The 27,094-nt window shown below is 47.5% G+C and overlaps 1 protein-coding gene across 1 annotated transcript in view; it reads left to right on the top strand.

The window, feature by feature from the left end:
• Positions 1-27,094, top strand: part of IL2RA (interleukin 2 receptor subunit alpha) — a 40,600-nt gene that overhangs the window by 2,966 nt on the left and 10,540 nt on the right. The window contains exon 2 of the mRNA XM_057732436.1: positions 25,824-26,006. Within this exon, the coding sequence (XP_057588419.1) occupies positions 25,824-26,006 (183 nt within the window). The remainder of the gene's footprint in view (positions 1-25,823; positions 26,007-27,094) is intronic.

The following is a 27,094-nucleotide window of genomic DNA, read 5'->3' as shown; positions in this document are numbered from 1 at the left end:
TGTGTCTTCAATAGGCAGTGCTGTTTACCGCCCGTCCATCTACTCCTTCTGAGATTTGAGAGCACTGATGCACTAGAAAGAGTTGACTTTGCTGACGGTCAGCGAGAGTTACTATAGAGAACAGTTGACAAGTTCTACAACTCCTGCATTCGACTCCACTCTTCTCAAATAGGAGACGTTTAGCTTCTTCAGCTAAAGCCTTGAGTAGTCTGGAGGCTTCTGTGTTGTTTCTTGTTGAGGTCATTCCTCTCACAGCGACAGCCATCCTTAAGTCAGGCGAGCCCTCCGTGTGGTGGTCATTCAAGTTCATTTCCTGTTCCCTTACTTTTCTGATGATCGGTGGAAACCTTAAAAGTAAACAGGGTTCCTTTGGGAAACTGGGGCAGGGGGTGGGGGGTGGGGGGTGGGAGCTGGGCGGGACATCACCCGAGGTCGGTGGAGAGAAGAGTCAGGAGGATGCTGAACTGGAAGCGGTTCAAGGCACCTCTGAACGACTACTGTTGGAGGAGGTGACGGACGTGATTTCTGGCGAGTTGCTGTACCTCCCTGGGCCTCAGCTTCTCTGCAGAATGAGCAGGTGGATGGAGGTGACCCTGGCCTAGCTCTAGTGCTCTCTGTCAAGAATTCTGAACAGGAAATAAAATAAGCTCTGTTGAAAGGCCTTTTCAAGCCGGGGTACTTTTGGATGAAAAAGTTTCCAAACTGAAGACATACACAGCAGGGTCTGGGTACGAGACCTTTGCGGGCCCGAGTGCCGAGGCTGACGTCTCATCACAGGTTATTTCCAGCTCCTGGAAGGTACCGCGCGGCACTCAGGCGAGGCTGTAACCGTCGGGGCGAAAACACCTCTCACTGCTGGGCGAGGCTTCTGCTGTTTGCTTTTCGGGCATTTTTGTCCTCAGACGATTTCCCTGCTTCTCACAGGAGTGGGAACCTGTTCCTCTTCTCTTTCTCCAAGGCCATTCCCTGTGAGAAAAGGAAAGAGGACCTTAATTCAACTGAGTGCTTCAAAAAACTGAAAGCCCTGCATCCCTGACCGTGGTCAAGGCTTTCTGGCCACGTCAGGGGAGCCACAGAGGGGCGCGTGTGCCGGCCGCGCAGATGGACGGGGCGGAATTCCCGTTCTTCTCTGTCGCCCCCCAGTCTCTAGGTTTTTAACTTCTCCTCCTAGAAGATGAACTTAGGGGTACATGCCTTTCACACTTTTCAAATGTAAGAACACCCAGATGGCACACCAGTGGGTTTCTTGGCTTTAGGAGAGGTCCTTGGCTTTCATCCACCCCTGTCTGCTCCCCTGCCCTAGACTCTGAGTGGCGGTGAGAATTAGAAAAGGGAGACTTGAGTGGGAAGGTGACAGAGGCTGGGGGAGGGGACGCCGCTGAAAAGGTAAAGCTTTGGGGACTTCCCTGGTGGTCCAGTGGTTAAGACGCCACGCTTCCAATGCAGGGGCCGTGGGTTCAATCCCTGGTCAGGGAAATAAGATCCCACATACTGCACCGCGAGGCCAAAAAAAAAAAAAAGGTAAAACTTTGAACCATGGGTTTCTTTGTGTCTGGTGAGCATCCAATAGCCAAACAGTCAGAGTAAAGAGTTCCTCTCTTCTTTCCCTCTCCATTCACTCCTGGGCTCCCTTTCTCTGGAAGTGTTCAAGCAGAGCCTAAATGAAACTTTGTCAAAAGTGGTATAGGGATTTCCCAAGCCAGGCAGGAGGCTGAAGGCACCGCCTCTGATCCCTTTGACTTAGAACCTAGGACCCCTCCTCTCCAGGTTAACGATGTGTGTTTCATCCTGGCGCCAGTCCCGGCCCAGCCAGGGGCCCTCTGAAGCCACCCGCAGGGGAGGGGGGGGGTCTCTAAACTTCTGGAGACCCTCCTCTCTTGTTGTTCTTTATCCAGGCAGGTATCAGGGCAGGAGAGACTGGAGACCCTTAATGAGCTCCCTCATCCCCTCTTTGGCTACCCTTTCTAGTAATTTTTTCAGGAAGTTCTATAGGTGGAGTCAGCAGCTGCCCCAAGTATTATCAAGGGGGCAAAAAAAAATGGTCCCGAGAATCTCACCACATAAAGACGGATCTCATCTACCACTCCTATACACACAGCCTGAATCTCCCAGCAGGAAGAACAAGTGATAGCAAGACTCCATCTAGCTTAATCTTTCCTGCGTGGTGAGTCCGTAAGCAAACTTGATGAGCGCTGTTAACGGTCTCCTTAGAAAACTGTACGTACGCACAAAAATTTGAGGATATAATATTCGGGGTTATAGCTTCCCTATCAACCAGGGTCTCCAGGAAGGACCTCCGATTAGGTTCCTTAATATCTGAACAGCCATAGTCATGACCACAGAGGATGAGACACAGGAAGTTACCCTCGCTGATAAAGGAGCTACAGTTGGCTTGGCAAAAGCAACCTAAGAGGCCTGGGTGCCTAGACAAGATAGTAAGGAAAAGGTACCAAGGACAAACAAACCAGGGACACCTGACAAGCAAGAAAAGTGGAGAGCCAGAACTAGAATCCAGGCTTCCCTAATTCCAATCCAATATTCCCCTTACGTCTTCACATCAACTCTCAGTGACACCCATCCATCCATCCATCCAACCATCCATCCTTCCATCCTTCCTTCCGTCCATTCATCCTTCCATCCTTCCATCCTTCCTTCCTTCCATCCATCCATCCATCCTTCCTTCCTTCCATCCATCCATCCACATGTTAGGATTACCAAGATGGAAAAGGTCTTTGCTCTCAAACTGCTCCTGGCCTAAGACTGGAGATAAAACATCTGCTGAGCAACTCTCACCTTGAAGACTTGCCAAGGGAGGCAGCAGTATTTGCCAATGAGTCAACAGCCATTACTGAATCCCTCCCCCAACCCCAGGCTTTCAGATAAGTCACCCATTTAGGGGAAAACAATAATAGAATCATCTCTAGATATTTTAGGTATTTTCCACTCTAAGATTACTCAGGAAGTTTCTGGCTATTTGACTTGTTTGGAGGTTTACTCTGGGATTTGCTTCCATCAGTGAGAAAACGCAAACCCAACTGGGAAATATATTTAGAGCAGAGGTTTCTAGCATGGACTGCACATCAAGTGTGTGTCTGGGAAACTTTAACAGATGATGCCCAAGCCCCACCCAAGACCAATTAAGACCAATTAGGTCATGCTCTCTGGGGATGAGAATTGGACATAAGGATAACATTATTTTTAAGCTCCTCAAATGATTCAAGATGTGGTTAGGATTGAAATCCACAGGATAATGATTCCGTGGTTGGTCCAATTCCATTCTTTTATTTCTATTCAGTAGGAACGGGTGCCCTAGCCCAGCATTTCCCGAAATTTACTGTATCACAGAGCCCCTGGGGGCTTGTTGTGAGGCAGGTTCTGACTCAGGATGTCCAGGGTGGGGGCTACAAATCTGGTTCCAGCAGGCTCCCTGTGAGGCCATGTTGTTAATGCTGGAATCCCATTTATCTATCTATTTATTTATTTACTTACTTATTTATTTATGGCTGTATAGGGTCTTTGTTGCTGCATGAGGGCTTCCTCTAGTTGTGGCGAGCGGGGGCTACTCTTCGTGGTGATGCGCAGGCTTCTTATTGCAGTGGCTTCTCTCTTGTTGCAGAGCATGGGCTCTAAGGTGCATGGGCTTCAGCAGTTATGGCACGCGGCCTCAGTAGTTGTGGCGTGCAGGCTCTAGAGCGCAGGCTCAGTTGTCGTGGTGCACGGGCTTGGCTGCTTCACAGCATGTGAGATCTTCCCAGACCAGGGCTCGAACCCGTCCCCTGCATTGGCAGGCGGATTCTTAACCACTGCGCCACCAGGGAAGTCCCCCGAACTGCATTTTGAGTAGCAAGGCTTGTCACAGGAGAGAAGAAATATGTGTGTGTCTGCCCCACACAGAGCTTGCAAGTAAAATGGGAAAACCAGCCTGGGAAAGACACAAGATCAAAGATTACAAAGTTGTATGTGGCACAGGTGATGCCTGCCACAGCGACCAGCGCGGGGTGAGGTGCTTTGAGGAGTGCTCGGAAAGACAGCTTGGAGAAGGTGGCTCTGAGTTTGTGCTTGTGACTCTCAGGAGGTGGCTGGAGGGTGGCGTCTCCCATGATGTCCCTGAAATCGTGTACACGGGTCACGCTCCTTGAGTAACACACTGAACGTTGATGACCGCAGTGAAACAAATGACCCGTATTTCACGTATTTCATATTTCGTGCTGGCTGTGTGCTGGGGAAGATGAGGCTCAAGTGCCTAGTGACGATCTGACAAAAACTAGTCCTTCTGCTCCGACGAGAAGCACCTGTACTCTCTGCCTCTCATTTTGACACTTTAGCATCTACACACGTCGTTGGGGGGCTGGTAGACTTCATTCCCCAAACAGGTTACTGAATCAGCACCACCAGGACCACACGACGCCTCTGGGTAACAGTCAAGAAGGCTGGGGTCTTATTTACCCGCATCCAAATTTTTCCCCGATCTGGCCCCAGCCAACTACAGACCACAAGGCGAGAGCTTGGGGGCCTCCATCCTGACCCTCACATGACCCTATGCCCCCTCCCATCCCATCCACGCGGTTTTCCATCAGCCATGCTGCCTGCACTCTCAACCCCGTGCCAGGTACCCAGGAGGATTTCAGGCAGCAGAAACACTAAGGCACCAAAGTGTGGATGCCACTGGTGGGGGTGAGCAGAAGGTCACAAGGAAAGGAGTAAAGTGGCCAGACCTGCTTCCTGGGCTGCTTTCCCCCCTTTTCCAATCTGTCCCCACCCCCCTCATTCCGGACGCAGTGAAAGAGCAGGCTGGCATCAGGAGACTAGGAACGGTTAAATACTTTTTTCCCAAAAGAAGAAAGAGAAGCAGGTTTCTAAAGAATAAAAAGGAAGTGCTGGGGCTTCCCTGGTGGCGCAGTGGTTAAGAATCTGCCTGCCAATGCAGGGGACACAGGTTCGATCCCTGGTCCGGGAAGACCCCACATGCCGCGGAGCAACGAAGCCCATGCGCCACAAAGACTGAGCCTACACTCTAGAGCCTGCAAGCCACAACTACTGAGCCCATGTGTCAGAACTACTGAAGCCCACGCACCTAGAGCCCAGGCTTCACAACAAGAGATGCCACTGCAATGAGAAACTGGTGCACCGCAACGGAGTAGCCCCGCTCACCACAACTAGAGAAACCCTGCGTGCAGCAACGAAGACCAAACACAGCCAACAAAAAATAAATAAATTTATTAAAAAAAAAAAGAAAAGTAAGTGCTAAGGAGGCAATTGCTTCCTTTACCTGAAAGAGTGTGGAAAGCCCGCTGGTCTCCAGGAGACCCTGTCTTCTCAGAGAAAGCTGCGTGGTGGGCGAAGCTGTGAACGGGAGAACAGGCGGCTGGTGGGGGCAGGCCTGGCACAACCCTGATGGTAGTACCCACTTTCTCCTTTGAGGCTTATGTGCCTTCAGCCTTGTTCCAGGAAACATTTTTTTTTTCTGGCCAAGCAGTGTGGCTTGTGGAATCTTAGTTCCCTGACCAGGGACTGAACCTGGGGCCACGGCAGTGAAGGTACTGAGTCCTAGCCACTGGACCACCAGGGAAGTCCCCAAGAAACATTTTAAACATGAATGATAATCACAAGAGCTAATATTCACAGCCTACATGCTCTGTTACAGGCCTTATGTGAAAACGTAGTGTTACTTAGGGTAATCCTCAAAATCAGGTGGGCCCTGGTCTTGCCCCCATTTTGCACCTGGTAAACTGAGGCTCACGGAAGTGAATAAGTCAGCCCAGAGAACACAACCAGGGTGGGGGCAGGGGGGGCTAGGATGAGAACAAGGCTGGCCCGATGCAAAGCCCGTGTTCTTGATGATTCTCCTAAAGCACTGTTAATAAAGGTTTATTTTCACCTTGTAAAAAGTGGAAGAGAGCCCGCCCTGAGGAGGTCCTGCTGCCCCGTGGCTGCGGGTAAATGAACGCGTCTGTTCCTACAGACCCCGACCCCAGAAGACCAGCAGCCGCCCTGCCGCCTCCCCAAGGAGCTGACCTCTTCGGGCCCACAGGGTCCCTGGAGGCTTAAATTCTCTGAATCCTGCTCTCCCCCCGCCTTCTACCCCTCCCCCCCCCACCAGCAGCCCAGGGTGTCTTTCCTGCATTTGACTGTGCTTCAAAGAAAGCACTCAAGTCAAGCCACGTCTGCCCCGGCCGCCCACGCAGCAGAGGAAATTCTGAGCACCTCCGGGCATGCGTCAAACCCACCACGTTCAGGAATCTCTGCCCACAGAATCACCCACTCTTTTCTGTTTGGGCCCAAAATAGATACCTCCTTCAGAAGCCTCGCTGCTTTCTGTATCCTCAGCAATAGGAAAACAAAGGCGAGGATAGGTGTGCCTCTGAGGCGCGATGGTGGGAGTTTTCTCTGCTGTTTTTCAGAGTGAAAACACTCCTGCCAAGGTAGGCAGATGGGATGGGTGTGACAGATGGAGGAGGGACACAGGAGGGCAGCTGGGGGCAGTCTTGCCTGAGGCATCACCTGCAAGCATCCCTTCATTCCTTTCTTTATTCACTCATTCATTCAGCAAATATTTATTGAGCAACTGCTAACCCTGTGTCAGATACAGGGTTAGGAGGTGAATGTAACCTAGTCCTCGGTGTCCAGGAACCCACCGTCCGGCAGAAGAGAGACATATTGCACAGATGATGCCAACATACGTGATGATTTAAGATGCCCGTGTGAAGAAAGAGTGGATGCAGCCCACAGGCAGATGTTCATTCTTATGCGAGTCTCCCTACGTCTCCAACCGAGAACAGCCTCCCGTTTACGCTAACATTTGGGACAGAAAGGAGGGCTGAGAGCATCGCTTTGTCATTATCAATTCGTGAAGTTGTTAAAATCAGACACCACGGATTTTGAATTTATGACAACATGGTCAGAGGACGTGCAGGTGCTTTTTTTTGCTGGAGAAAGTCCCCCACCGAGAAAATGGGAACACTTCAGGTGGTAGTTACATTCCTTGAAGAAGAAACTGATGTGTCCCACAGCCCCCAGGTATTGTAGAGGCACCATTTATGTAAACCCAGCGCTGACCAACGGCCCGTCCTCACGGAGTCTGAGCCACTGCCTGGTTCTAAACGCCCAGGAAGGATCTTCCTCTCCAAGGCAGGGATGAAGGGCACCTAGTCAGTCCCTCATGTACTTAAAAGCAAAGCAACAGTGTTTCTTTAAAACATATAATATAGTATGTATATACGTACTATTGTGTGTGTGTGTATATGTACCTATATATGTGTGTGTGTATAATGTATATATGTATAACTATATACACGCAATTGCATGAAATGAGGCCCTTGGAGCAAACTGGTCTGTCTCCTCAGAGAAAGATTATGATACCAAGTAAAGGGCAGAGGAATCATTTCTAAGAGTTTTGCTTGAAATCCCCAAGCCTAAGATGACGTCAGCCTCTTCCTGCCCCGGGGTGCTGTGAGTTTCCCGGGCGTTTCGGGGGAGGCTGCACATCTGGCATCTTTCCTGGCTGCGGCCGGGGCTGTCGCGGCGTCCCCGGTTGATGAAACCCGCTAGAGCCTGCAGACCCAGCTGAGTGTGGTATCTGTTTCCGGCCCCTGTGGTAGTGACACCTCTGTTCAGAGCCTGATTTAGAATAAAAGGATCTTTGTGAAGAGAAAACTCCTCATTTTAAGTGGAAAGCAAAACAAACAACTACAAAAAAAAAATTACAAACCCCAAAACCTTTAAAAAATAAAAGGACAGTTTCCGCTGACATCCTGCTGACACCCAGGAGAGAACAGGGACCGCAAAGGGTGAGCATCTCGGCTCTGATGTGCAAACGGCTCGTCGTTTATTTCACTTTTGGCTTTCAACGCCTTTCACTCGCCATGCCATCAAGTTTCACTTTCCCTCTCCCAGGGTTTCGTAAATCTCACTGCTCTAGCCTGAGTTTGCAGTGGGCTTGTACACAGACCTGCCAGCAAAACGACCAGGACCCCTCAGCCTCCCACCTTCCTCCTCCTCCTCTTGGGAGAGTAGCTGTGGTCCAGCCAGGCACCCAGCTGTGTGCTCTGCACCTGTTATCTCACAGAAGCCTCACAACGACCCAATGCGTTGGGTACCACCATGATCATTCCCATTTTACAGATGAGGAAACTGAAGTGGTGAAGCAGTCATTCCCGTGCCCAAGGGAATTCCCGTGATGGAGCTAGGCTACCTGCTCTATCCTTGTACAAATGAAGCAAGCGATCGACAGCTCTCATTGACTCCCTTGGGCTTCTTAGGCAAAACTTCCATCTCTTATTTTAAGTCGTTCTTTGATCCATCCCCAAATTAACACTCCTGAAAGCAACGTTCATGATGTCTTTTCCCTGATCAAAGAGCTCAAATCATTCCATGATGCCTGTGGGGCACAATTCCTCTGCCTGGCATCTCATATTCTGATGTGGGCCATCCGCCTGTCCTCTGTACATCGAGCCCCCCAGCTCCAGGACCCCAGCTTGCAGGTCTCCGTCCTGCAAATGCAGCTTCCTCACCTGAGATTTCAAAGCTTGGTGCCCAGGGGCACCCTCCCCTCTTATAATTTCCCATGTCTCATCTGCCGACTTAGAATTCTTCCCAACTGGAAAGCATCTTAGGAGAGCAGAAAGGGCTCGTGAACTTGGGACTCTGCAGGCTTGGATTCAGATCCTGGCTTGAACTTGTGTGACAATACTTGCTTTTAAAACAATCGTTGGGAATCATTCTCTGCAGGCACGAGCAGTGTGGGTGCATCTGATGGACACAGTGTGGCGATCACTGTGTCAAGAGATGGCACGTGGTCCAGGAGTGCAGAGGAGCGCCTGAAACCAAGGAGAGGGTCCAGGAGGCTTCCCAGACAAAGATGGCCACGAGGGAGGCCTGCAGGACAGGCTGAGGTCAAGAAGGTGGAAGCCAAGTCCCGAGCAAGGTTAACAACAGAAGACACAGCACGGTCCACCAGGCCCGAGAGCTCAGGCAGAGGGCGGAGGTGGAGGGTTCTGAGGCTGGCTGTGAGCTCTGTTGCAGAGCCTTGCCAAGCACAGGGGCTTGGCCTATATCCCGGGAGGAATGGGTACCACAGAGCAGCCATGCTCAAGGGAAGGTTGTGGTCTGGGCTTTAGAGCCTCGGCTCTGGCATCCACGTGGATGATCGATGGCAGGTGGGATGGGGAAGGGGCTGCAGCCCCCGAGGGTGCTGAGTGACCTAGGGGAGAGCTGGTGGTGGGCAGGTTCTTCAAGCCTCCGTGGGCCTCAGTTGCTGTGGGTATAAAGTGGGACGGGGCAGCCTGTCTAAGGTAACCAGGATATAGTAGGTGCTCAATAAAGATGGCTCGCTGGACCTCCAAACTGCACAGCCAAGGCCCAAGCACCTCTCCACAGGGCTGTCTCGCAGGCTCTCCAACTCGGTACAGCCAGAGCTGTGCCCCCAGGCCTGCTATTCGTCCTCTATTTCCCCTCAGTGTTTCCCTTCACTGGCCCCACACTCCCTGCGGAGCCCCAGTCCCCAGAGAGTCCAGCCCGAACGACCTCTGCCCGTTAGCATCCAGCCTCCACTCTCCCAGCTCCAGCCCCCCCCACCCCCGAGATGCCCGCGACGGCCTTCCCCCCACGCGGGACACACGCGGGACAGGGCGGCGGGAGGTCAGAGGCTACAGTGGCCACAGGAACAGGAAGCAGCCGAGACACAGGGAGGAAACAGCGTGGGGAGCAGGGTCACGGGCGCCTCCACCTGCGAGGCTGCGGCACCGGCTGGCTGTGCGACTCCCGGAAGGTCACTGACCCCATCGGAGCCACACTGCCAGCGGGTATGACATGGAGCCAATAAGAACAACTATCTAATAATTAACTATATTTAAATCATTATGATTATAATGTTAATTATACTTCAATGATTCTTATTTATAACCATATTAATCATACTGTGGTGCTTCGTATATCTTTATTATATATTTAATATTTCGACTATAATAATGTACTATAAAATCATCATTGTATTAATTGTCATGAATATTCCTAACAGCCTACATCGCAGGGGGCTGTGAGAACCCGAGAGGTCCACATATGTACTCGGCTCAGCACCCGGCGTGCAGTGACTCACACACTCCAACAGAGTGGGCACTGCGTAAGCGTGTGAGGAGATGGATAGAGAGGGTCTCTAAGCCCTTTGCAGCCCTGACGTTCTATGGCTTAATAAACACCCTAAAGCGGGGTGAAAAGTCATCCCTTCAGCCCTGTGCTGATGGAGCGGCTCAGCCCCGCAGCGGGCCGGCAAGCTCCCCTACCTGCATCCGGTCCATTGTAAGCAGGACTGGAGGTATTGGTTCACACCACGGAAGGAAGTCTATCTAGTTCACGCTGCGATTACCACATCCTTCATGAGTCCCATCTGTCCTTTTCAGCACAAAGCAATTCCCAGTGAATCACGGTAACAGGTCTTAAGTTCCTGCGTCTTTGGAAAATGCTGCCACGTTGGATTTAAGTTCTATAAGAAGCCCAACACGAATGCCCCTTGCAGGACCATCACCTGTGGTCATACCTCCTAAGTCTGAGGAATAGCACCCCCTCTAAGGCACTAATCAGAGACCAGGATTTCCAGCTACCTAAGAATTCAGGGAAGGCAGGAATGCTGTAGAGCTGGTACTTTAAAGGGCATCTGGGGGACACGGAGGCTCCTTCCTTCAAGCTCTGGCTGAGGGAGGACAGTCCAGGCTGAGTCCACAGACGGAAGTCATCAAAAGCCTTTCCGTTGAAACTGCTTTTCTGAGGCCAGTCCCTGGGGTACCAGGAGGGTTCTGGGTCTCATTTCAGTGATGATCTTAACATAACCTCCCGACCCTGTGTTACACCCCATCGTCCGCCCACCTGACACATCCTTATCCTCCTTCTATGCACAGGGCAGCACCTGCTGACAAGTGCATTTGGGGAACAGGTGTAGGCTGCTGTATGTCTACACTGAACTTGACTCCAGTGAGTCACAGTGGACAAGCAGATCAGGGCTGCCCCCAAAGCACCAAGAACCCTGGAACCTGAATCAGCACCTTCCCCTCCAGGCAGTCTGTGGCCTCCATCTCCACGTCTGGATTGGCATTCTCCACGGAAGGGCCTGATCCCCATCCAAAACGATGTCTCGGTCCGCGCAGGCTGCTCTCACAGAACACCAAAGCCTGGGGGGCTTAGAACAACAGAACTGGATTCCCCACTTCATTCCTGGAGGCTGGGACCTCAGGTCAGGGGGCCGGCGTGGTGGGGTTTGGGTGAGGGCCGTTGTGTCCCCACGTGGCTGGAAGCAGAGAGGATGCCGGCTCTCTCGTGACTCTTATAGGAGCACAGACTCACCCCTGAGGCTCCACCCTCGTGGCCTCCTCTCGCCCCGAGGCCCCAACTCCTACACCATCACACTGAGCAGTAAGGTCTCCGCATGTGAACTTGGAGGGCGGGGCGACTCCAACATCGACTCCAAAGAGCACACACTTGTGTCTTGTTTGAACCTGAGTGTGATTCTTGAGAACAGGCACGAAGAAGCTTGGCTCAGAGTGAGGGGCATGGGGGCACCCCCAGGAGGTGAGATGGGGGTGGAGGCGGCAGATGGGGGTGGAGGCGGCAGGTGGGGGTGGGTCTTCCAGAGCTCTGTACACGTGGATTTGAGGTGCCTGCCACACTTAGGGTCCATGTCAGCGTGGTCAGCCCCTGCGTGACACCTGAACTGGGGGATAATTCCGAGGAGAAACTCTTTGTTCTGGACGTCTCCATCATTTCGTGTGACTTTCTCCTTTTTCCTCCTTTCCTACGTTTCCCTTCGGGTCTTGAGTTTCTACCCAGCATTGCACTTACCCATCTGGCATTCTTTAATGGAAATTCCGTGGCTATCCAGCTGAAAATCTCCTCGACCCCATGGTCTAACTTCTCAGAAGACTCCCCTTGGGGATGACGGTGGGTGGGATTCACCGACATAGCACGTTTCTACTAAAAACATTATTTCGTCCCAAGAAAAACGTTTCCCAGATTTGAAGGAAAACTGCTTTTCGATTTCACAGAAAGAACACAGGTATATCTATACCCCCCTTGTTTTTCTTATCTGACAACCCTTTAATTTTCATCAGGTTGACATTCTGCGGTAAACCTGTGGTTAACTCTTTCACGTAAAGAAGTCTGTTATCAGCTAAGACTCCCAGGGGCAAAACACAACCACCCCAACGTTTCATTCGCAGAAGTGTTTGAGACCCTGAAACATGACAGTTTTGATTCAGGAGTAGCTGCTGGCGGGGAAGTTGTTGGTTCCCAGTCTCCTTTTGTCCCTTCCAAGTTAAAGAGAAAATAACTGGATTCCCACCCACTCCCCCGCTTTCTTTTCCTTGCTAACAAGTGTTAAGGCAGATGTTCTCCGACAGGGTCTTACGCCGTGAGTCACTCGCTCTTGGCTTGTGGAAACTCTGACTCTTTGGCCTGGGAGGCCCAGCAGGGTCTCAGAAACTGTGGGTCAGAACACACATCGCTCACAGGTGAAGGGCGCTAATTACCGCAGAATGAGCCCAGTTGCACTGAGATCGTCCCCCTCAGAATGCACAGCCCCTCCTCTTATTCCCTCTTATGCCCAGGGAATCAGGCACCTTTTCTTTGATGCCATGAACTCTCCTTAACCCCGTCTCCCCAGCCCTCAGTCCAGTGACACTGAACTTAGCTCTGCCACGTTCCCCTCAGCATTTATGCTGAACCAAGATGGAAATGTGTTTGAATGACTGAAGTAATGGACCATATTATTGATGCAATTACCAATACACCCAAGCATTCGTTCACTGCCTGCGGCGGCCCACGTTGAGAAAATAGTTTAAACAAGTAGTAGTTGACGTGGACGGCCAACAGCAACCAGAAATGACCGGAAGTTTTCAAACTAAACCATGGTGAGCTGGTCAGCAGGGATGAGGAAGCTGACCGTATTTTACTAGATGTGGAGGCCACGGTGAACATAGGTGAGAGGAAGAAACGAACACAGGATTCTCAGACATTGTTCTTAGAAGAAGTCAAAAGAAACTCCATTTCCTTGTTCTAACACAATCAAGCTTTAAGTAATTAATGTTTCAGATATTTTTTTCCAGCTCACAAAGTAACCTTACGTCTTTTATCATTTGGTCCTAAAAACAACACTGCTCGAGAGAGGATAACGGCAACAACCAGGACTTGCGGCGCATTTTACAGATGCCGAGGTCCTTTCGCTCCCATTATTCCCACGGATACGATTCTGTCACTCACACCCTTGCCATTCACACTCCGGCAAACATTCCACCTACAGTCCCCTGAACCTGACATTCCCTCTGCCAGGATGACCTATTCTGCCAAACCTGCCAGGTGAACCCCGTTCACCCTTCAAACGTGGTACATCCAGGAGCAGCCTTCCTCCTTACCTGGCTCACGGGCCAGGCAGGCTTCCCTGTCAGAGGACCAGTCAGCATGGCAAAGGCAGTGACCTGGAGTATCTAGGATGCTCCTATGGTCCCAGGCTCCTTAATGGCTCTGGGGAATCTGCCTAGAACTCAGGGCTGCAGGTAGGGATCTGGAAGAGGCAGGACAGCATCCTTGTCAAGACCATGGCTCAGAAGGCTAGACGAGCCTCCAGCTCCATCACTGTGGGTCCTCTAGCTGGGCGACCTCGCTGGGGGACCTCTGGCAATTCTTCAAACCTCGCTGTGCCTCGATGTCTCGTTTGTAAAATGGCAGTAACCATGATAATGTGTATGTCATAGTACAGTCGTCAGAATTAACTAGGTTCATGTGTGTGAGGCCTTGTGATTTTTTTTTAAGATTTTTTTTTTGATGTGGACTTTTTTTTTCCTATTTTTTTAAATTTTTGGCTGTGTTAGGTCTTCGTTGCAGTGCGTGGGCTTCTCATTGCGGTGTCTTCTCTTGTTGCAGAGCACGGGCTTTAGGCGTGTGGGCTTCACTAGTTGCAGCACGCAGGCTCAGTAGTTGTGGTGCACGGGCTTAGTTGCTCTGCGGCATGTGGGATCTTCCTGGACCAAGGCTCAAATCCGTGTCCCCTGAATTGGCAGGTGGATTCTCAACCACTGCGCCACCAGGGAAACCCTAAGGAGGACCATTTTTACAGTCTTTGTGGAATTTGTTGCACTATTGCTTCTGTTTTATGTTTTGGTTTTTTGGCCGTGAGGCATCTGGGATCTTAGCTCCCCAACCAGGAATCGAACCTACACCTCTTGCACTGGAAGGCGAAGTCTTAACCACTGGACCGCCGGGGAAGTCCCACTTTAAAATGAATTGATAAATATACTCAAGCTTTTTCAGTTTTAATTTCCAATGTGGCAAAAAAATGATGGATATAACCCGCAAAAACAAAAGCTGTGGGGGGTCTTCAGTAAATTTTGAGAGTGTAAAGGGGTCCTGATACCAAAAGGTTTGAGAATCACTGCCTTCATTATATTGGTTGTTAAAAGAATTTGAAATACTTTTAAGCTTGTTGGTAAACATCTGTTGCTTTGAACCTATCCAGTGACCGTCCACACTCATTTCCCTGGCACCTCCGCACACCAGCACTGAAGGGTCACTGTGCGGCGCACGGGGGCTCTGGGACCCTCAGCTTCATCCTCACTGGCATCCCTGGTTCCTGACTGCCCCCCTCCCCTCATCCTGCTTGTTCAACACTTTAAGTCTCACTCCTACAGAGAAACTGACTGCATCACCCTCTGAGCTCTTAGGGTGACCTGAAGTCCATGCAAACCTTTTCTCCACACTCTGTTCTCTTCATCCTGGCCTCTTCCTGACCCATTTAAGTTTGCTATGTGGAAGAATTTCCTGAAAGTAAAAGTGAGGTTTTTTTTTTAAAGGTAGACATGAGGGCAGCAATAGAGAGCTTTCTTGTGACTCCAGTCCCGTCACCTTGAGCTGTGTGACTCGGGCGATGGGCTGAATCTCTCGGAATCTCAACCTCCTGCTGTGTAAAGCGGGGTGACTAGATCTCCGTTTGAGGGTTGCAGTGAGCCTGGAAGGTGATCTCTGCAAGGGAGCCGCACACAGGCAGGGCTCGGATATCACAGTTACTATTATACAAATATCCCCAAATGGAGTACCTGAGCTCTCTGACTTCTTCAAAGATAGTGATCTGAATTAAACCACAACATCTCACAAACACTTCCCAGTGACCCAGATAGTTTAGACAGCGCTCTGCCTCCGAGCTAGAGAGAACCTTCCACAGCTGGGTGAGACGCACACTCGCTCCTGAAGATACAGATGGAAAGCACTGAGCTCGGAGTCAGGGGTCCATTTTACTCCCAGCTTTGCCACAATTGGAGGAATGGCACCCAGCCTCAGTTTCCTTATCAACAAAAGGGAAGATTAACCTAAATTATCTTTGGGGTCTCTCCCAGCACCCAGATCCTGGGATCCTATTGAGATGAATAGTCAACAAGTCCTATGACATTTTATTTTGCACCAAAAAACACTGGCTTTCTATCAGGCTCAGACTGCTGGGTGGGTTTCCCGAGGAATTTGGAGACTGTCTTTGACATTAGGTATGTCTTGGGGTTCTTCTTAGATCTGATACAGAAGATGGATGTTATTAGGTCAAGAACCACACCATTTCTTTACCCGGTGCCCCAAACCTCCCATGTCCCTTGCGTAAAGCTTAGTAAATCAGCATCTAGAAGTTTCTGTGCTTAGCGCGTCACTCTGATGTTCCTCCCTGATTGCTGTGGTATAGATGGCCAGGCAGAAGGACACAAAGATGAAGCCAGCACTCAGTGCTAGCTGGGCTGTACGGGGAAGCACAGCTTGACCTTGATTCACCCACAGAGCAAAGAATCTTATCTCAGACCTTGTCCACATCCTTTTGAAGCCCCTTCCTTTTCCTCATCTTTCATGTTACTCACACAGGCCACAAGGGCCAGATGAGTGCTCTCTCATTTTGAACAACATCAGAAAAGACTTTTTTTTTTTAAAAATCACCTTGCCCACAACCGTTTTCACCCACCCGCCTTTCCTCCAGCCAGGGGAGTTCTCACTGCACCCTCTTAGATGCTTTGCCTGGGAACAAAGTGCTCTGTAAGCAGGTTCAGCCCCATCCAAGGGCCCCGCTCTCGGTCCCCTGGGGGAGGCGGGCCCTCGGGAGGGGGGCAGAGGGGAGGGAGGACGGAGCCACTGCCGGGTGCTGAGTGGGCGCCTGTGAGAAGTCGTCTCAGTCTCCACACTCACCCCACCGAGCCCAAAAGTGCGTTTTAACAAGACCCCCAGGCCACGTGTACACACACGAAAGTTTGAGAAGCTCTGCTGTGAACAAGTGAAGCAGAGTCCTACCAGCTGGAGAGAATCTGACTTCCCAGCTCAAAGGACCAATGGCCCTCCAGGTGTTGATAATTTCTGGTTAACTCAAGGGACACAAAAATTTCTCAGCCCAAAATTTACCTTAGTTCTACTCCCTTCTAAAAACAAAACGGCAAAACACGGAGGGGTAGCTTTATTTAAGGCTAGTGGAGTTGAGGGCATATGTGAAATAAGAGAAAGGGTGTCAGGATTCCAGCTCCAATCAGGAAGCCCTGGTCTGCATCTCTTGCCTCTCTTACTGCGTGATGGGCCCCTTAGAGGAAGAGAAGAGACGGCCTCGTTTCACCAAGTTTCTCATCTTTTATTGGAAACCCAAGCAGAAGAAGCTGCACAGTCGTCCTTCTGGGAACAGTGGCGGGTGCTTCATGGTTTGGTCTGACACTCGAAAGGTGAGAGTAGACGCCTGGGAGACAGAGAAGCTGATTTGAATCCCTCAATCTGTTACTGTGTATCCTACAAATGCTAAGCTTTCCCTCCCTAGCATGGGCGTGATGAGAGGGAGGAGATGGGCTTCCAGCAGTCCACTGGGGGGAAAGCAAAAGGCGAAACAACAGAGCCACCCTCAGCCACCTTCCTCCCAGACCTGTGCGGTGACACAGCCCGGAGCAAGGTGGCTCTCAATTACTGTCGTCAATGTCAGCTGAAGAGGCCACAAGCAGCCAGGGATTCCTGCACTTCAGCTGAGCAGGGGATTCCTGGAGGCAACATGCCTACAAATATCCCACGGGAAGATGCACCCATGCCAGTGTTTCAGGGACAGGGATGGAGGTGGGGTGGGCGCAGGGGCTGGGACCTGTGGTGGGGTCCTGCCTGTGTCTTTCCAACTACGGTTCTCAGCAAAAAATCCGAAATAAGACAGGAAACACGTTCCACATCAGAAGAGCTCAGTTTACCTCTGTCTCAGTGTGAGTCGAAGCCTTTGGGATTTTCAGGATTAATGATAATTACTGGCTCTCTTTCCCCTCTGCCCACACACAGGGTAGGAGGCAAGACCACAGCAGTGTTCCTCTGAGCTCATGGTAGGACCCCTCTAGGGGCCCCACTGTCCAAGCTCTGAGCATTCACCCCAAGTCCCACCAGACTAGTCCTCTAGCTTTTCCTCCACTCCACAGGCATCTCACAGCTTCAATACACTCAGAAGAGAAAAGAACATCCAACCTGGGAATGTATCACCACCTAAAAATGACACAGAGAAAAATATTTCCCTTCCCACCTTCCCCCCAAAATTCTGCATTTGCGTCCTGAGCTGGGAGAATGGGGCAGAGCTGAGAGCAGAGAACGATTTCTGTTAGAACGTCAGAGCCTTTGGTGGAAGCAAGAAATAGATCTAGAAAGGTGGGTGCAAGAGTAAAGGTGGAAAAAGCCTCTGATGAGTTGCGAGGATTTTTAGAGCGTTTAGAGGAGAATTAGAGAATGGGGGCAGCTGCCAAACTGTGCGAAAGTTTGTAAGTTAAGACATTTGCTGAGTCGTATAAGCAGAACTGTCCTTCGATACTCCTCTGCGAGATTTCAGGACACACAGTGTTTTCCATCCTTTTTTTTTTTTAAGATTTTGTACTACTGTTTCTTTTATGACACTGCTCTGAGAAGGGCTTTAAAAAATCCCAGACTTATTCCTCTTAAAAAGAAACACCACCCCCCCGCCCCCCACCCAGGTCTACCTTTCCTGCACGATCTCCCACCCCTCACGTTTTTTCAGATGATATTTGGAACAGTCTTCACACGGTTCCAGGGAAAGGGTTATAGCCAAGGTCTTCACTCGTTCTTAGCTACAGATCCAAGACGTTTCAGTGCTTCTAGATTCCAGGAAAGATGCTTTTATAAAAGGAAAGTCTGTGGGAGTGAGAAGTTCTGGAACCTTCCCTTGTCCCCACATGACCTCCTCAGATGCTCAGGCTAATTTATGATGATCCTGGAAATTTCCCTGGCCTGATTTAGAAAAGCATGCATCATGTAGATAGTTTTTAAGTACACAAAGTTGTCCCAAAGGGAACTTGTCTGCCTTCTTTTCAAATGTCTGTGTTTAGAAACTTTCTTGGTTTGTGGTTGAGTCGTCAGATTCCAAACGCATCTGAGGTCATCCTTGATTATTTGTGCTAAATAAATTAGCGTGACAATTTATTGTGCTAATTGCTCACTATACTTCTTAATGATTTTTTGGAAGTAAAATCACATGGAATGAAATACTCAGATCTGAGGTGTATGGTTTGATGAGTCTGGGCTGTTGACCAAAATTTCAGAAACGGAGACCCGAATGAAATAAAAAGGTGTTATTTGGGGTTTGTTAGGAACGCCTCCGAGACATAGATTCAAGAAGCCCTCCAACTGTTTCCCCACCTCTCCCCCAACTACAAAATAGGGGACATTTCCAAAGGCAAACCCCCGCAGGGTCCCAGTTAGTGACATGAGTTGTTTATCAAGAAGAGCTGGCAAGCAGAAGGGTGCTTGTTGAGTAAAAATTGGTTGGGATCCGAAATGATTGCATAGTTTCAAGAGGAGGCCTTGAAACCAAGACGTTGCAGCTGCTGGAAGATGTTGTTTTGAAAACGGCTGGTGGTGTCCTCAAGTTTGATGCAGTTCAGAGAAAATTCAAGTTCTCAGCGGTGCAGGGACGTGTCTGAGACCAGGTCGTCAATGGCCCCCCCGACTCTGTTTTTGTATGCCCGGTTTGTGATGAGTCCATTATCATCTCAGTTTGTCATCAGGGCAAAGAGGGACACCCATGTTTCTGTCACCCCACCACCTCCCTCCAGCCAATCCCCACGCACCACAAGCAACCCCTACTCTGCTTTCTTTCTGTATACTAGTTCTGTCTTTTCTTAAACTTCATATAAATGGAATCAAAGTGTGTATATTCTGTGTCTGTCTTTTGTTCAACATAACGTTTTTGAGAGTGGTCAAGGCTACTATACATGTTTGTGTAAGTCTTTTTTATAGACATATGCTTTCACTGCTCCTAGATAAAGGCCAAGGAGTCAAACAGCTGGATCATAGGGAAGGTATACATTTAACTTCATTTAAAAAACTTTGAGTTTTGGCATTATTTTACACTCTCATCAGTAACGTAAGCGAGTTTCGGTAGCTCCTCACTGCATTTGGTGTTGTCAGTCTTTTATCCATTTTACTCATTTTAATGGACTATTTTGTGGTGGTTTCTGATTTGTTTTTTCATGATGTCTAATGATGCCTTGAGCACTTTTTCAAGTTCTTATTGATAATCAAATATCTTCTTTGGAGAAGTGACGATGCAAGTCTTCGCCCATTTACTGTCTGGCTTTTAGTATTGATTTGTAGTTCTTCGTAAAATGTGGCCACAAGTCTTTGTGTCAGATATATATGTTGCAAAGATTTTCTTCCAGTCTACCTGTAGCATTCATTTTTTTCATTTTCTTAATGCCTTAGGAAGAGCAGAGGTTTTAAATTTCCTATTCTTTTACGGTTAGTGCTTTTTGTGTCTTCTCTAGGAAATCTTTGCCTGTTCCTAACTTGCAAAGCTATTTCCCTTTATGTTCTTTTAGAAGCTTAATAGTTTTATCTTTTGTATTCACATCTATAATGTATGGATTTGGTGTATGGATGGATCTTTTATGCTTAAATATATAATAAAATTAATTTTTGAATGTGGAGTGAGGCTCTTTTTACCCCTATACAGTTATCATTTGTTCCAGAAGCATCTGTTGAGATTTTCCCTTCCCTCATTGAGTTGCCGTGGTGTGTTTGTAAAAAATCAACCATATATACTTATGTCGGTCTGTTTCTGGATTTTCCCTTCTGTTCCATTACTCTATCTGTCTATCCTTTTACCAATATGTACTGTCTAGGTCACTGAAGCTTTATAGAAAGTCTTGATATCAGATGATTGGAATCCTCCAAATCTGTATCTCCTTTTAAGATTGTCTTAAAATTCCAGGTCTTTTGTGTCCTGCTAAATTTCTACCAAAAAGTGTGTCAGATTTTTTTTTATTGCAATTGCATTGAATTCATTGACCAATTTAAGATAAGCTGACATCTTCAAAAAAAAAAAAAGAATCTCCCAGTGTATAAGCATTGTGCATTTCTGCATTTATGTAACCCTTTATGTTAGCAGTGTTTCAGAACTTTCAGCTTAAAGGTCTTGTGAGTTTTCAGCAAATTTATTCCTGAATAGGTTATGTCTTTTGATGCTATTGTAAATGGAATTGTTTTAAAATTTTTAATTTTCTAATCAGTTCCTCACAGTATATAGAACTAACCATAGTGATTTTTGTATACTGAGATCGCTAAATTTGCTAAGATCTTCAGAGTTATTTTGGAGATTTCTTAGTAATTTCTTGTAACCAATCAAGTCATCTGTGAATAATGTTTCTCATCTTGAAATTTACTCTCTGATATAAATATAGCTACACCAGGTCAGATGCCTGTTTTTGTAAATAAAATTTTGTATAACTATTCTTCTCTCAGTCACCACAGCAGGGAACTGGTGCTAAGTGACAGGGTCCTGCCCTGTTCATATTCAGCCCTGCTCCTGGGTTAAAAACCCAAGGAGTATCCTCACACACACTTTTTTTTTTTGTTCAAGTCCATATATATTTTGTTCATCTTTATTGGAGTAAAATTGCTTTACAATGTTGTTAGTTTCTGCTGTACAACAAAGTGAACCAGCTGTATGTATACATATATCCCCATATCCCCTCCCTCTTGAGCCTCCCTCCCACCCACCCTATCCCACCCCTCTATGTCGTCACAAAACATCAAGCTGATCTCCCTGTGTTACGCAGCAGCTTCCCACTAGCCATCTATTTTACATTTGGTAGTGTGTATATGTCAGTGCTAGTCTCTCACTTCGTCCCAGCCTCCCCTTCACCACCCCCCACCCCATGTCCTCAAGTCCATTCTCTACATCTGCGTCTCTATTCTTGCCCTGCCAATGGGTTCATCCGTTCCATTTTTCTAGATTCCATATACATGCGTTAGCGTACAGTACTTGTTTTCCTCTTTCTCACACACACACTTCTGCCCCCTCCCCTCCAGAGCCCCGTCCCACAAATTGCAGCCATGCCAGCAGCCGAGGGCGCTGACGTCTTCCGGCTCCGGGTTAGTGAGACCACCACTCCGCTGGCTCCACTTTGGTGCTACCTGGCAGGAAAGTGCCCCAGGAGGAGAGCCGTGGCAATGGTGGGCTCATTTCACGTGTTTCCTTCCCTTCAAATGACGCCGTGCTGCCCTGCCCTTTGCTAAGTGCCTGAAAACACTCTTTCACGTATTTTGTCTGGTTTTAAAGTTCTTTTCATCAGGAAGGTAAATTTTGTCGTGGCTGGAAGCAGAAGTCCTCACTGGTTGCTTTTTTTTCCCCTTCAATTATTGTATCTAGCTCAGGGAACGCCCACTGTGTGCTTGTCAGCTGTTCATTTAAAATAGGCTTTGTTTTTTAGAACAGTTTTAGGTTCAGAGCGAAATCGAGCAGAAGGTACAGAGATTTCCATGTACTCCTGACCTCACACATGTACAGCCTCCCCATCATCACATCCTCAGCATCCCCACCAGATGGTACATTTGCTACAACTGATAACCCTACACTCATGCATCATCACTGCCCAGAGGCCATAGTGGACATCAGGGTTCACTCTTGGCATCATACATTCTGTGGGTTTGGACAAATGTATACTGACATGTATCCATCACTAGTGTCATACAGAGTAGCTTCACCACCCTAAAAGTCCTCTGTGCTCTACCTGTTCATCCTTCCCTCCTCCCTAACCCCTGACAACCACTGATCTTTTTACTGCCGTCATAGTTTTTCCTTTTCTAGAATGTCTTATAGTTAGAATCATACAGTGTGTAGTCTTTTAAGATTGTCCAAATGGGAGATTGGGATTGACACATCTACACTATTGATACTATGTATATAATAGATAACTAATGAGAAGCTACTGTATAGCACAGGGAACTCTACTTAATGCACTGTGGTGACCTGAATGGGAAGGAAATCCAAAAGCGAGGGGATACATGTATATGTACGGCTGATTCACTCTGCTGTACAGTAGAAACTAACACAACATGGTAAAGCAACTATACTCCAATAAAAATTAATTAAAAAAAGATTGTCTTCTTTCACTTAGTACTACGCACTGAAGTTTCTTCTAAGTCTTTTCATGGCTTGAGAGTTCATTTCTTTTTAGCACTGAATAACATTCCATTTTCTGAATGTACCACAGTTTACTTATGTACTCATCTACTGAAAGACATCTAAGATTGCTTCCAAATTTTGACGATTATTAATAAAGCTGCTAGAAACATCCGTGTGCAGGTTTTTGTGTGGACACAGCTCTTCAACTCTTTTGGGTAAATACCAAGAAGCATGGTGGTGGGATGGTACAGCAAGAGTATGTTTAGTTTTGTAAGAAACGGCTAATACCGTCTTCCGAAGGGTCCGTACCATTTTGCTTCCCCACCGGCAGTGTCTGAGGGATTCTGTCGCATCACATTCTCGCCAGCATTAGGTGTTCTGCACTTTGGTCGTTCTAAAGCTGTGTAGTGGCATCTTAACATTGTCCTAATTTGCATTTCCCTGATGACATGTGATGTGGCGTGTACGAGGGTCAGTCAAAAATTATCTGCACTCTGGCTGTAGAATTTACAGAAGTTTTAATATAATGAGAGTGCTGATAATTCTTGACTCACCCTCATATATTTTCATTGGTGAGGTGTCTGCTCAGGCCTTTGACCTGTTTTTTCAATCAGGGTTCTTATTGCTGAGTTTTAGGATTTCTTTGTGTGTTTTGGATAACAGTGCTTTGTCATATAAATATTTTCTCCCAGTCTGTGGCTCGTCTTTTCATTCCCTTGACAGTGTCTTTTAAGAGCAGAATTTTTTTTATTTTAATAAGGTCCAGATTCTCAATTCATTTTTTCATGGACCATGCCTTTGGTGTTGCATCTGAAAAGCTGTCACCAAACCCAAGGTCATCTAGACTTTCTCCTATATTATCTTCAAGGAGTTTTATAGTTTTGTGTTTTACTTTCGGGTCTGTGATCCATTTTGAGTTAATTTTTGTGAAGCACATGAGCCTGTGTCTAGGTTTTTCTTTTAATGTGGACGTCCAGTTGTTCCAGCACCACTTGTTGAAAAGACTACCTTTGTGCCATTGGATTGCCTTTGCTGCTTTGTCAAAGATCAGTTGGTCTATTTCTGGACTCTCTACTCTGTTCCACTGATTTATGTCTATCCTTTCATCAATACCACACTGTCTTGATGAATGTAACTTCACAGTAAGTCTTGAAGTCAGGTAGTATGTCCTCCAACTTTGTTCCTTTCAGTCAATATTGTGTTAGCTATTCTGAGTCTTTTGCCTCTTCATATAAACTTCAATTCAGTTTGTTGACAGCCACCAAACAAGTGGCTGGGCGTTTTATTGGGACTGCCTTGAATCTATAGATCAAGTTGGGAAGAACTAACATATTGACAATATTGAATCTTCCCATATGAGAACATGGAATATCTTTCCATTTATGTAGCTCTTCTTTGATTTATTTCATCAGAGTTTTATAGTTTTCCTCATGTAGGTCTTGTACATTTTTTTTTTTTTTTACTTATACCCAAGTACTTCATTTTTTGGGTGCTAATATAAATGGTATTATGTTTTTAATTTCAACTTCCTCTTGTTCATTGCCGGTATTTAGCAAAGTGGTTGACTTTTCCATATCAGCTTTGTACCTTGTAACCCTGCTGTAATCGCTTCTTAGTACCAGAAGGTTTTATTTTTGGTCTATTCTTTCAGATTTTCTTCATAGATAACATGTCTTCTGCAAACAAAGACCCTTTTATTTCTTCCATCTCAAACTGGATACATTTTGTTTCCTTTTCCTTTCTGACTGCATCAGCTCGTCCGAGTACCATTAGCTCGTCCCATCACACTCCAAGTACAATGTTGAAAAGCAGTGGCAGGAGGGCACATCCTTGCCCTGTTCCTTCACTGGTTTTTCTGATTATTATACACATCTTGTTTTAACAACAGTTTTACCTTCTGATACTTACATCGTTGGTTGGTATTGACGTGTGATAAGTGCCAGTACTGATGATAGGGGCTGTAGGGAGAGATGACCTGGGCAGGAGTTAAGGGTTAAGGTAAACCTCGGCCCAGTTTCTATCTGGACATTCTCTTTTTCTGGACAGGGGAAAAAGGGAGCAGAACTAGCAACTATTCTATGCCTATTACATGCCAGTGCTCTGCAAGTTACGTTAATATGCTATTTCATGTAACATTTAAAACAAATCAGTAAAATAGTAATTATTATACCCGTTTTATAGAAAAGGAAGCCAAGCCTTAGATAAGTAACAACAATAAAGCTGTATAGCTAGCGAGCTGGCAGAGCTACAACTTAGAAACGCATCTTCCCCACCTTTTCACCATGCCGCGTTTCTTGCCTTCTCATGATTGTTATAATGACCGGAATTCACTGCGCGTTTATGTTACACGTTCCTCTACAACTGCTGGCCCAGTGAGCCATTCAAACTGCCTTTGTTTAGTCCCTTCTTGGTTAGAGGTGGGGCAAGCTGTCCACATTCTCCTCACCTTCTGGGGAGAGTCAGGAGGGTCCCACATCTTGGATGGGGGTGGTCTCCAGGATGACAAGATGCCGGGCAGAGCGTGAGGGCTCAGAGAAGCTCCACTCCATCCTGAGTGACTGACAGACCATCGGCAGATGGTCTTCTGCCAGCAGCGAGTGCAGCAACCTGCCCGGACCCGGTGCCCATCTGCTGGGTGGAGAGGCTGGCTGCGAGCAGCCCCGACTGCCTCCCTGTCTCCTGTTTCCTGTGGTCCTTCCTGTCCACTTCCTTTATCCAGCCTGTGGCTTTTTCCTGAAAAGTCCCATCTCTTGAAGCAGGAGAACTTGTCACAAGATATACAATGGAATCGTTGTTCTGATGAGACCAGCACCTTTTCCCCCTGTAATAGTTGGGCATTCGGCCACTTCTTCAGTGTCTTTAGTGGGAAATCAGGGACCATTTTTCCAGCCGAAGGAGGGTCAGGTCTTCGTGGTGAGAAGGACCAAACACTGAGTGAAACACTTTACAAATATTTCTCCAAAACAAAAACAACCCTACAGAATCATTCATTACAGAAAGTCAGACAATCTTCATTTCCTGCAAAGTACTTCTCACAGTTTTCATCCCTTGATTAAACCCACTTGGCTTTCCTCCCTCCCTTTCCTCCCATCCCTTGCCCCAACCCCCCTTTTCTATACTTGCTCGGCAGGAGGCATATTCAGAATAAAACCTCATTCATTTCTATTCATTTAGTTTGAAAGACACTGTAGTTTGGAGATGAACTTGGCTGAAGTTAAATTTTGAACCACCTCTCATATGAAGGTTTCTAAAGAACTCTCAATAGCCTTAGTTTCTCTCCAGGAAAAAGTGGGGTACATGCAAACCCCTGAAATCGGTTGAAGAAATGTGTGATGTGATCACACGCCCATGTATTTGGAAGCTCTTGGACTCCTACAGTGCCTTTTTGTCTCAGCAGAGTTTTGTCCTGCCGACCTACCAAGTCTCAGAAACGCCATGTTCAAGATCCTCAGGTACGAGGTGGGCACCCTGATAAACTGTGACTGCAAGAAAGGCTTCCGCAGAAGGTCACCCATCATGCTCTGTGCAGGAAACTCCAGCCACTCTACCTGGGAAAACAGATGCCACTGCGACAGCATCTGTAAGTGTTTCCATTCGTAACCCCCGAGGGGAGGAGAAAAAACTGTAGCAAAGAGGGAGGCAGGTCTTCAACTTTTTTTTTTTTTTGATTATGCTGGGTCTTAGTTGCGGCATGTGGGCTCCTTAGTTGAGGCAGGCAGGCTCCTTAATTGCGGCACTCCGTGTGGGATCTAGTTCCCTGGCCAGGGGTCGAACCCGGGCCCCCTGCATTGGGAGCATGAAGTCTTAACCACTGGACAGCCAGGGAAGTCCTGGGCTTCAATTTTTATTCACATGGCCCTACAGACAAAAACCGGCTGCCCCATCTATGTGATAACTAATGTCAGTGGTCCCCGGAATAGTCATTCACTGAACGATATTGAATGAGCGCCTCCTAGTTCCAAGGCCTGTTCCAGGCACTGGGGATACGAGAGACCCAGTCCTCAAGGAACCTATACTTCGGAGGGAGGGAGGGACAGACAGTACACTAATTATAAACAACGAAAAGGAATTCTAGTTCACAACAACGTGAGTGTAGCTCATGCCACTGACCTGTACACTTAAAAGTGGTTAGTATGGTAAATTTTACATTATACATATTTTATCACAATTATTTTTATTAAAGTGTAGTTGATTTACAATGTTGTGTTAGTCTCAGGTGTACAGCACCATGATTCAGTTTTGTGTATACACACACACTTTTTTAGATTCTTTTCCATTATAGGTTATTACAAGATATTGAATACAGTTCCCTGTGCTATACAGTAAACCCTTGTTATTTATCTATTTTATATATAGTAGTGTGAATCTCTGTTAATCCCATACTCCTAATTTATCCCTTCCCCGCTTTTCCCCTTTGGTCACCATAAGTGTGTTTTCTATGTCTGTGAGTCTGTTTCTGTTCTGTAATTAAGTTCATTAGTACTACTGTTTAGATTCCACACATGGGTGATATCATGTGATATCTGCCTTTCTCTGACTGACTTCACTTAGTGTGATCATCTCCAGCTCCATCCATGTTGCTGCAAATGGCATTATTTCATTCTTTTGTATGGTTGAGTAGTATTCCATTGTACATATATGTATATATACACAGACAAACATATACAC

Source organism: Hippopotamus amphibius, chromosome 4 (assembly GCF_030028045.1).
Source record: "Hippopotamus amphibius kiboko isolate mHipAmp2 chromosome 4, mHipAmp2.hap2, whole genome shotgun sequence".
NCBI lineage: Eukaryota > Metazoa > Chordata > Mammalia > Artiodactyla > Hippopotamidae > Hippopotamus > Hippopotamus amphibius.
This window is presented reverse-complemented; position numbering and strand designations above follow the sequence as displayed.